Genomic DNA, 12,809 nt, shown 5'->3' with positions numbered 1-12,809 from the left:
GGGGGGCAGGGAGCTCAATAATGCATATATTTTTTGCATGGCAAGTGAGCTGTGACGTCAAATCTGTCACGTGACCCGCGCATGTGGAAGCGTAACGCATTGTAGTGTAGTGGTTCGCGCGCTGCACTATGAACCCGGCGCCCCGAGTTCGATTCCCGCTCACGGCCACTACCGGTAACGATTATTTCAACAGCTCCTGGGCCTCCCCTAGGTCGACTCAGCCTCAAACGAGTAACTGGTGTGGTGTGTGAACATCGCCACTGGGGAGACAAAGGCGGCCGGGCGTGGTGGATCCAAGTTCCAGGCGAAGCCGGGTAGTACAGCCAGTTTGGTATAAAACCCACAACGTGGCCTCATCCCGTGATGATCATGTCCACCCCACCCCCCTTCCCTTAGATCAGCTATAACTTACGGTGTGGATTTGTGGGGTATCTCTTGCTATCACAGATACCCCCCCCCTCCTCCTCCTGGCACCGCTCGCGACACCGCTCGCCGGCGGATACTGGCACCGTTCACAGCGGTTCCTACCCCTCCGCGCTGTATGCGGGAGGACGATGTCTCCCCAACAGAGCAGAGGTCGCAAACGGGTTTTGATTCCTTACCCGTACCCGGCCGCACCAGGGTCGCAAACGGGTACCCGTACCCGGACGGGTACGGGTAGGGTACGGGTATCGGGTACCTGATTGCGACCTCTGGGATGAAGCCATGTTGCAGGCGCGGGTGGGTTGATTCTAGGAACTTGAATTGTGAGAATAGACAAGACGTTGGGAAATGAGTGACAAACGGTGACTCACCAGTGACTCACGGCCTACCCGTACCCGGCCGCACCAGGGTCGCAAACGGGTACCCGTACCCGGCCGGGTACGGGTAGCCGGGTATCGGGTAGGGTACGGGTATCGGGTACCCGGTTGCGACCTCTCCAACAGAGTGGGGAAACAGCAGCGAGGGCGAGAGTCCGTGCCGGCGTGCGAGCGGGTTGAGAGTGGCGAGGCGCTGGCCACCAACCCCCCCCACCCCCCCTCCCTCGGTGTAAGCGGCTGTCGGCCCTGGTCAGGCCGCCACTCGCCAGCGGCGCTTTGCTCGCGGCCCGACCGCAGCAGAGGAGGATGGAGTCCAACCCGTGGCCCTCGGGGATCTGAGGGCCGCGCGGTGTGCTCACCGCCGTCGCACCACTCGCGACAGCCTGGCAAGAGCCAAAAGGTGGACAAATCGAATGCGGTGACGATGGGGGGGCGGGGGGGGATGGTGGCGATGGTGGTTGCGTTTGGCACGTGGGAGAGTAGAGTACCCAGAGAAAAAATTTGGGGTCAGGTGGATATGTAATTTCTATCAGATTTACTGTTCTATAGTTGGTTGACGTGCCGCACTCAGGTACAACGACAACGCCAACTTCGGGGTCACGCTTATGATTATCCGCACAAGTTTCAAGTTTAGTTTCAAGGTTATTTATTAGGTATAGCCCTGTGAGCCATGTGGCTCTTGACTCGGGTGCAACCGCAACAAACAAAAACATGAACACAGGACATCTTCAAGTGACGACACGCAACAGAAGCATCGAGGAAGAACCAGCAAGATCTTCCAGAAAAAAACCCACCGCGTAACAAGGCTGTGTGCAAAAAATCCCAATGGGATTTAAGTAAAAGAAAAACAACAACCGAAAGACAATATAGATTAGAGTGTCTAAATGTATCCGCGAAACGATGGCACTTGGCCACGTATAGCTTCTCTCCATGAGACTCACCACTGAAGGGACACAGCGTTCGTGACGAAGGTTCCCCGCTGGTGTTATAATAACACCACCACTGCAAACTCGCTCCATTATTGCTCCTAGTGTTATGACGATCGGCCTCAATAGGTGTTCGCTAATGTGGAAAAATGTAGTGCATACGCACGCACACAAACGCACACAAACGCACGCACGCTTGGAATGACTGTAAACTCAATCTCACAGCTCGAGTCGTCATTACAAAAGTTAAATTTTTTTCTTTAAATAAAGCTCGCGGACGGACAACCAAAACCAGCGTTGAAAATCTGCGCTGCCGATTATCCGCTTTCGCAGGGCCCCGCGAGTGATGGATTAAATCCAGGCCAACCCCGCCACGGCCAACCTCTGCCACAGCTGCCACGGCTGCCACGGCAGGAACAAAGCTCCCCCGCGTAGCCTCTAACAGCCCGTCGGGGGCAAGTGCTGTTAACGAGTAGCAGCACCTGTGCAGGCCGGCAGGGCACACGAGGGGGCGGGTGGCCAGCACCACGCCAGGCCGCCTTTGTCTCCCTGGTGGCGATGGTTTTACACACCGCACCAGGTACTCATTTGAGGCCGAGTCGACCTAGGCGAGGTCCAGGACCGGTTCAAATAATCGTCACTGGTGAACGGGAATCAAACTTTGGTTGCCGGGTTCAGAGTGCTGCACTCGAACCTATACCATACCGCTCCCTAGTGACAACACAAAGATCCCCCGTGTAGCCTATAACAGACTGCTGTTGAAGCAGATGCTGTTAGCGAGCACCTATGAAGGCCGGCACGTTACACGAGGTGGTGGTAGGCCTTCACCGCGCCCGACCGCCTTTGTCTCCCAAGTGGCGATGCTTTCACACACCGCACCAGGTACTCATTTGAGGCCGAGTCGACCTAGGCGAGGTCCAGAACCGGTTCAGATAATCGTCACTGGTGTTGCCCGTGAATGGGAATCGAACTTTGGTTGCCGGGTTCGTAGGGCAGCGCGCTGACCGCGACACTGTCACTCCACAACACGACTGCGCGTCAAGTGCACCACATGCACTGACACACACATCGACCCTGCAAGCGACTGCTGACGTCAAATATCGTCAACCTGCCACAGAAAACCTGCCACGGCCAGCTTGACACGGGTCATGTTTGCCCGCCACAGGCAGAAGTCACCAGTTGAATTTAACGTGGCCGCCTTGCCGTAGTCTGCCTGCCACGGCGAACGTGCCACGGTCGACGCGACGTGGCCGTGGGCTGCTCGAGTTACGGAAACCTTGCCACGGCAAACCCTCCCACAGAATACCTGCCACAGCTACGCCTTCCACATCCACCGCGCCACGGCAAAACTTGGAACAGCAAATCTGCAAAGTCAGCCTGCCACGGCTAAATTCGCGCATTCGCGTTGCATCCTGCCACCACCAATAAGCCTGTCACAGCGCCAGAAGGCATCGGAAAGATTGCCACATTCACGCCCTGCCACAACATTATTCAGCGCCGGTGCCACGGGAATTATGCAGCATTTGGCCTGCCATGGACCCTTTTCCACACCCACGCCTGCCACATCCATTCCGCCAACTTGCAACTCTTGATGGGCAATTCTGTCACAGCCACCCTGCCACAGCAACAGCACCAGCACCACGGAAACCCTGCTACAACCAAACTATGCCACAATCAATATTCACACGGACAAACGTGCCACGGCTCACGGTGATCGAGCGTTTGGCTCGTTAGTCTCACGTCAACCAACGCTGGCGCAACGTGTCGCATGTTTGCTGGGGAGTTCGGGAGGATCCCTTTAAATCGCGCCGTGTCCCTTTAAGACGCAGTGCGCAGGGCCCCTTTAAGAGCTGTCCTTTTCAGCACCCGCGGCTTGTGCAAGAAGCACAGTGCCCTGCGAACAGCCGCTCACGAATATTGCCACGCGGGGGCTTTGTATCGATCCACTCCTGGATGGAAGCCTCCCCACGCCTTTCAGTGATGGGGTTGGTCGAATGACCATACTTCACCACACTCGTCACTGCGGGGGTTGGCGAAGGCCACGTGCAGTATATAGCCGCACTAGAAAGACTTTACGAGATTAAAATTAGTACCGGAATGCGGTATTTTTTCCCTCCCCGTAAACTAAAAAGACCTCAGTGCAGTGCTGCGTTTAATCTCCTTATTAAGCTTAGGGCAATGCGAAGCAGGCCTTTACATTTCGTACAGCGCACAAGGAGGCATTGCGGAGCCAACTGGTCACGTGAGACGCAGATCGCGATGCGATTGGTCCGTGGTCGAGCGAACTAAGCGAGGACGACCAATCGCGTGAGCGCTTTGCCGGACGCGCGCTTATCTGCGCTATTAAATCCACCCCACGTGTCCCACGCGTTAACGTTTGTAGGTGTGGAGCCGCTAGAAAGGCCTCCAAGCAGCAGCGGATTGACCATGGCTGACGGTAAATCAAGATAACAGCCAATTGTTAAATTTCGATTTAAAGCTTTCGTGACTGCAAGGATTCATCTTCTTGGTTCTTTCGGTAAAGTCACGTAGAATGGAAATAATACAATAATAAAAATAAAACATTATAAAATAATTCTCACGACGTTTCGGCCACAACGCAAGCAGCCGTCCTCAGGTGGAGAACAGGTCTGTCGAGGAGACAGAGTCTGAATGAAAAAAAAAAGCCAATTGTTAGTTCTATTTATTTATGTTCAAAGAACCTATCTACGTGACTTTACCGAAAGACCCAAAGAATTTGATTTCCTGCAGTCACGAAAGCTTTAAGTCAGGTTAATATTGACTTTAGAGGGGGGAAAAGGGAAATGCAACAATGATTATACATCTTCTTGGTTCTTTCGGTAAAGTCACGTAGAATGGAAATAATAAAATAATAAAAATATAAGATAATTAAATGATTATACAGTAGTTTCCCAACAAAGCAACCACAGCTAGCGCGCACAACGAGAATTATACAACGCGACTTTAAAAGAAGATGCGCGCGCACACGTGCTTGGAACGACATCGAGACAATGAGGTGCACGTGGGTTAGAGGGCACGCACCACTTAATGACAGGGCGAGTTGGGCAGTTGGGCAGAGCAAAGTCGCTTAAGAAGGGACGAAGGCCATTGGTCAAGAATAGTGACGTGATAACAGACGACACAATTGTGATATGTAGAGATATATAAAGTTCACGACAACGAATTAATAAAAACAAAACATATACTTAATGTGTTTCATCCATTCAATGAATCCTCTGCAAACCATTTCATGGGGGTAATTAAATGCACGACGCCGATTTTTTTGTTGATGGATTATTTCTCTCGCAACTAACAGCATATCTGCGGACTTTCATAGCCAATGCGATTCATAATTCGTTTCATTTGGGTGACATCGTTGTGAATGTAGCTACAAATGGCAAAGAACGACCGAGCAATCCAACTCTCAGCTGTGGTAACCAGCTACAAATAGCAAAGAACCCACGTCAGGCGCCGCACTAAAGGCCACTAAATGAAGAGCACGACGATCACACTCACAAAGACAGATTTTTCCCTGCGTAGTCTACATTGCCTACTGGGGCAAGTGCTGTTAGAAAGCACCTATTCAGGCTAGCATTGGCAATTGCTCAAGGTCATATGTGCCACCTTTGTCTCCCCCAGTGCTGATGTTTACACGTGGGCACTAGGCACTCATTTAGGGCCGAGCCGACCAAGGGGAGGCCCAGGAACGGTTCTGAAAATCGCCACTGATTTTAGGCGAGAACGGGGATTGAACTCGGGTCGCTCAACTCGTAGCACAGTGCCCTAACAACCGCGCACGCAGACACACACACACACACACCTGCAAGCGAGAACGCTAAGAAGATGTGACAGTGTAAATATATGCAGTTTGGCCTCCGACTTTCGAGGAATCCCAGCACATCGATAATTTCCGCTGTGCAAAAGAGCCAAAGAGACGATTAAGAGCGTAACTTGGGGCAGGGCCGCGTGACAGAGCGGGGGGGGGGGGTCACAGTTCAGTGTCCCAGGAGGCTGTGTGATGGCTCTGCTGTCAGGCGATGGGACGGAGGCAATTAATGTTGGACGTCAAGTCACTCCTAGATGAACCCCTCCCGATGGCGAATCTGTGAGGTAACGGGAGTCGTGTGGACATCCAGGCTGTTCAATGCGGGTTGGTGAACGAGGGTCAGATTATGTCGGTGTGGGTTGGGGAAGGATGTGCACACACACACACACACCATACCAACTGCATAGACTGACCTACACACCACGCACACACATACACCACACACACCATACACACTGCACAGACTGACACACACACCACGCACACACACACCATACACACTGCATAGACTGACATATTATACACGATGCACACCACACACACACCATACACACTGCATAGACTGACAAATTATACACCATGCACACCACACACCATAAACACTGCATAGACTGACGTATTTTATACACCATGCACACACACACATAGACTAACATACACACCACACACACACCGTACACACTGCATAGACTGATGCACACACACACCATACACACTGCATATAAGTCACACGCAACATCTCTATACACACACACCTCACACAATACTGCAGCACATCATGTGCGCACACTGCACCGGCATATACACGACACGCACACACGCGCATCACACACATGCATTATATATGCACAGTACACCACACACACACTGTATACACAGACACACATAAACCATACACAAACGTACTGTACATTTCACACAAACACCGTACATGCACACATTGTGCATATGCAAATGTTCAAGTACTGTATCAACACACGTGTTATTACTGTACGTACACGTAGACAGCTGTAGACATGCAAACAGAACACAAACACACATGTACAGTACTACATACACGTACAGTACTGCTATAGAGGCACACGTGTACTGATATCTACACACACACACACACACGTGTACAGTCCTGCTTTACACGTACACACACAACGGTGTACTCTACAGCACTGCTATACACACAAAGTCATACATATGTTGCAGAGTCTATACGCTATGTACACACACGTGTGTGTATGTGTGTGTATGTAGATTTGCATGCGTATCATGGCTTAATTTAAGCCGCAGCTGTCCTGGGGCTGAGCTCCGGAAAATACCCCCCCCCCAGACCCTTCTCTCACACTCGTCACTCACTCGCGTGTGCAATATTCATCACCACGGGCACAGAGCGGGCTGGGCTAAGCACATTGTGGGATTAGGGGCAATGCGCATTGCACAAGGAGTGAGTGAGTGGCGGGGGGGGGGTTGTGGGGAGCGGTGGCGCAGCGGTTAGCGCGCTGCAAACCCCGGCGACCCGAGTTCGATTCCCCAGTGACTATTATATCTGTAACCGGTCCTGGGCTCTCCTCCCCCCCTAGGTCGACTCAGCCTCAAATGAGTACCAGGTGTGGTGTTTAAACATCGCTAATGGGGAGACAAAGGCGGTCGGGCGTGGTGCTGGCCACCCACCCCCACCTCGTGTGCCACAGGGACGGTCCTGGGCCCTCCCCCTAGGTCGACTCAGCCTCAAATAAGTACCTGATGCGGTGTGTAAACATCGCCATTCGGGAGACAAAGGCGGCCGGGAGTGGTGCTGGCCACCCACCCACCCCTCCAACAGCACTTGCCCCAACAGCCTGGTAAGGCTACACGGGGGACCTTTGTCTTTATGCGTGCTTGTCCGAGTCCGAATCCCTATCGGGGGTAACCTCAGTGGTTTAGGACATTTGAACGAACCCGTCAACAGGGGGGGCTCCCCTAGGTCGACTCGGCCTTAACTTAGTACCTGGTGCGGGGTAGATCAGAATTCTGGAGACAAAGGCGGCCTCGGCGTGGGCGGATAATTGATCAGGGCGGATATGCGACGGGGCGAGTGTACGAACGTAGAATCCACAAACCTGTCAACCCCTTATCAGTGTCCGACCTTATTACAGACCAATTCAGACCTCATTGGTCAACCTTATAAATATCAACGTGCATCCTATACACTACATTATACACTACACTACTATACACTACATTATACACTACACTACTATACACTACATTATACACTACACTACTATACACTACATTATACACTACACTACTATACACTACATTATACACTACACTACTATACACTACATTATACACTACACTACTATACACTACATTATACACTACACTACTATACACTACATTATACACTACACTACTATACACTACATTATACACTACACTACTATACACTACATTATACACTACACTACTATACACTACATTATACACTACACTACTATACACTACATTATACACTACACTACTATACACTACACTACTATACACTACACTACTATACACTACACTACTATACACTACATTACTATACACTACACTACTATACACTACACTACTATACACTACATTATACACTACACTACATTATACACTACACTACTATACACTACATTATACACTACACTACTATACACTACATTATACACTACACTACTATACACTACATTATACACTACACTACTATACACTACATTATACACTACACTACTATACACTACATTATACACTACACTACTATACACTACATTATACACTACACTACTATACACTACATTATACACTACTATACACTACATTATACACTACACTACTATACACTACATTATACACTACACTACTATACACTACATTATACACTACACTACTATACACTACATTATACACTACACTACTATACACTACATTATACACTACACTACTATACACTACATTATACACTACACTACTATACACTACACTATATACTACACTACTATACACTACACACAACACTACTATACACTACACTATACACTACACTACTATATACACTACACTACTATACACTACATTATACACTACACTACTATACACTACATTATACACTACACTACTATACACTACATTATACACTACACTACTATACACTACATTATACACTACTATACACTACACTATATACTACACTACTATACACTACACTATACACAACACTACTATACACTACACTATATACTACACTACTATACACTACATTATACACTACACTACTATACACTACACAATATACTACACTACTATACACTACATTATACACTACACTACTATACACTACACTATATACTACACTACTTTAAACTATGCTACATACCTGTTCAACCCCTTATCAGTGCCCGACCTTATTCATCTCAACGTTCATCCTACAAAGTCCCATCACAAGGGCAGAAACACAAACAAATAGACAAGATATCAATGTATTTGCCCGTATTGAAACGGCAGCACGCCGTACGGACCCGAAAACTCAATTCCCCTGTACAAGACCACGGGGCAAACCGTATGGGGGGGATCGACACGGTATTATGCTTCGATGTCAGCCCACTGCTGTGTAACGGGCAGAGGTGGGACAAAGTCATTGTTATGCAAGTCCAAGTCGAGTCGCAAGTCATCAAATTCATGACTCGAGTCTGACTCGAGTCCAAGTCACATGACTCGAGTCCACACCTCTGGTAACGGGAGGGTAAGTGACAGAGGTGGGACAAAGTCATTGTTATGCAAGTCCAAGTCGAGTCGCAAGTCATCAAATTCATGACTCGAGTCTGACTCGAGTCCAAGTCACATGACTCGAGTCCACATCTCATAGGTGGGACAAAGTCATTGTTATGCAAGTCCAAGTCGAGTCGCAAGTCATCAAATTCATGACTCGAGTCTGACTCGAGTCCAAGTCACATGACTCGAGTCCACACCTCTGGTAAGTGACCATACTTCCCCTCTAACGTCAGCTCCGGTTGATGCAAGGCGGAGAGCACACCAGACGTACGGTACAACAATGGATGTCGCTGGCTTCCTATTGCCCTCAGCAGACAACGTGGACACACCGCATAGCAACTATGTTTCATGCATGGCGAACACCCCATCCCAGCACTGTATAGGTACCATCCAAGGTTCATCCCCATGCAAAGCTTACGAGATTAGCACGGTTGGCTACGTACGGTGCGAAAGAAGTTCAGCATGCAGACAGTCGACACAAAGGTTGTAGAAAAGCCATAAGCGACACGGTCTGTGTGTGTGTGTGCTATGGAGGAGGCTCGTGAAGGACGCCGCTGCTGCTACTGCTGGGCAGTTGGGAGGCAGTCGCCCTCCAGCAACAACGGAGGGCAGAGGAGCGACGCTCACAACAACGAGCGGAGCGCAGGGCAGATAAAGCACAGCGAGTTTGCAGAGTAGTAGGGGGTACAGCTGGTGGTGCATCTACCGATCATCTCGGTCAGCCAACCCATGGCACCTGCTGGGTCTGTCCAGAGACCTCATCCTGTCGGCAGCGAACCTTCGACACTTCACGTGGCAGCCTCAAAGTGCACCTAGCCTGGCACAGGCGCCGTGGTGACGTTCCCGTCACTTCGTGGCGAATGGCGGTTGTTGTTGTCTTAACCATGGCCTTCATAGGTGCTCGCTAACAGCACTTGCCTCAACAGTTTGTGAAGGCTACACGGGGGATCTTTGTCTTACCCGTGTGTCCTTTGTGGGGAGCGGTGGCGGAGTGGTTAGCGCGCTGCGCTCCGAACCCAGCTACCCGAGTTCGAATCCCACTCACGGCCACCCAACACCGATTTTCTGAATCGGTCCTGAACCTCTCCATCCCCCACTCGGTCGACTCAGCCTCAAACGGGTGCGACGTGGATATTGGCATCGCTACTCGGGAGACAAAGGCGGCCGGGCGTGGTGCTCACTAAAAGCACGTGCGCCCAACATCATGTTGAAGGCTACAGCCGGGGTGATGTTTGTGATGGTGCGCCGCGTATCCTTACCCGTTTGTCCTTTGCCCAGGGTCTTCTCGAGTCGGTAAGGTCCCACATACTGGGTGTGGACAGCCGTCGCGCTGCCCGACATATTCACCAACAACTCGCGTACGACAACCACCAACACTACACCCACCGGCAGAGCCGACCCACTACTACTGCTGCTGCTGCACCGCGCGGAATCATCGACGACGGAGATTCATCAGCTCCCCCTCCCCCCATGTCGCATCATCCTCACGGAGACCACACATGGCAGCAGCGGCGGCGGCACATGTGTGTGTGGTGGCTCGAATGAAGAGGATGTGATGATGATGATGGTGCTGCTGCAGATTTTGATGATATCAAAGCAACGATGACGATCGCGACGATGGTGTGATATTAGGATGAGATTATAACGATGATCATATTGACGATGATAGTGATGACGACAGATTGAGTAAGATATATTTAGGATAAACCCAAGGAGATGATGATGGTGGTGATGGTGTTGGCAGTGATGAGAAGAATGTATTATTAACTGACGTTGCTTTGCCGACCGTAACGATGAAGGCGATGGTAGTGACGACGACGACACGCTAACGATGCGACAGACTGTGACGAGGTGGAAGAGGTGGGAGATGAGTGGAGGACCCGCTGCTCTGCTGAAGATGCATTATGAACCCGGCTCTTGCATCCGGGTCACAGCTGGTATCACGCGTTCGCACATGCGCGCATCCAATTCATTATATATTTACATTTAAATGCGCTATGTGTGCACGTGTGTGTGTGTGTGTTGGGATGGGGAGCGGTGGCCGTAGTGGTTATAGCGCACTGCGCTACGAAGCCGGCGTCCTGAGTTTGATTTCCCTGCCACGGCCAACATCGGCCGCGATGTTACCGAGTAAATATAAAAACGGCTCACGAGCCTCTCCTTTGGTCCGCTCGGCCCTAAATGAGTATTTGGTACGGTGTGCGGGAAAACATGGGCACCGGGGAGACAAAGGCGGCCGGGCCTGAATCTAGCCACACCGCGTCTCTTCTCCGTCGCTAGTTACGCCGGCCGTCATAGGTGCTCGCTGTGCAGTGTTTGTCCCAACAGCCTTGGACAAGGCGGCTGCACTGGCGATCTTTGCTTTTGTGTTGTGCATGTTGATATGTGGCAAGGTGCACCTAGGCTGGCACAAACGCCGCGGTGATGTCACCGCCGCTCAGTGGCGAACTGTGGTTGTTGTTTTGTGTGTAGACGTCTTCGTGTGTCAGATGTGCGGTGTCTTCGGTGAAGTGTGCGATGCGTATGTTTTGTTTGTAGATGTGTATGTGCTTGTGTGCGCGTTCTCTCACCAGTATGCGTGTATTTTATTCGTGTGTATGCGTGCTTGGGGAGGAGCGGTGGCGATTTGGTTAGCGCACCACGCTATAAAGCCGGCGACCCGAGTTCAATTCCCGGCCAAGGCTGAACATCAATGGCGGGTGATATCTGAATCGGTCCACCCTCGTCCTTCACTTTACCAGCGTGGTGAAGTATGTTCAAACAACTCCCATGACCAACACGGCAAGGAGAGCTAGGCCATCATCCAGCAGTTATGTTGAATTTCTTTTGCACCGTACGCAGCCAACCCGTGCTGATCGGAGGTGCGGGCATTTCACAAAGGGCTGCAATTGTGTCCACGTGTTGGTGTGTATAATATAATCTGGTGAAGCGGTGGAAGTAGGGGGGGGGGGGGGGTTGATGGTGGTTGACTCGATCCATCACCCTTCCTGGGTTGACATTTTAAGAATTATACTACGGTGTGGGTAAGTCAAAGGTGGTTGTCCTACGGATGGACTCGCGACCGTCATAGGAATGTCACATTGCCAGCACTGCCTCGTGCTTGCAAACGGGAGATGCGTGTCCGCCCGTGGGAAAAATGTGTGCGCAGGACGTAACTTTGACTTTGCGTCATGTTAATTTAAGGTAATTTGCGCACCTGTTTGGTGTGTATCAGTCTCATGTTAACTTCACTGCTAATCTTCTTATCTATCCCGCGTTAAGTACACAGGTCGATAGATCATCAAGCGCAATGAGGTTGATGCCAACGCATCATCTCTACATAACAAAAAGGCTCAGTCCCTTTTACACGCACCTTTACTTACATCAGCCGCATCTAGTTTACACAACAAAGGCTCATTCCTAACAGCGTGCTTCAGCCGCACCGAACCTCACAATAATAATATTCAGGGCCTACCTTGGCTCCTCCCACCCTCAACC

The 12,809-nt window shown here is 50.5% G+C and overlaps 1 protein-coding gene across 2 annotated transcripts in view; it reads right to left on the bottom strand.

Moving 5' to 3' along the window:
* Positions 1-11,256, bottom strand: part of LOC144728030 (serine/threonine-protein kinase BRSK2-like) — a 43,805-nt gene extending 32,549 nt beyond the window's left edge. For both annotated transcript variants that reach the window (XM_078607241.1, XM_078607243.1), the window contains exon 1: positions 10,592-11,256. In XM_078607241.1, the coding sequence (XP_078463367.1) occupies positions 10,592-10,673 (82 nt within the window). In that variant the 5' untranslated portion in view covers positions 10,674-11,256. The remainder of the gene's footprint in view (positions 1-10,591) is intronic.
* Positions 11,257-12,809: the final 1,553 nt, after the last annotated feature.

The sequence above is a fragment of the Lampetra planeri genome, chromosome 27 (assembly GCF_965212315.1).
Source record: "Lampetra planeri chromosome 27, kcLamPlan1.2.h2, whole genome shotgun sequence".
NCBI lineage: Eukaryota > Metazoa > Chordata > Hyperoartia > Petromyzontiformes > Petromyzontidae > Lampetra > Lampetra planeri.
Note: the sequence above shows the minus strand (reverse complement) of the source record. Positions and strands in the feature narration are given on the sequence as shown.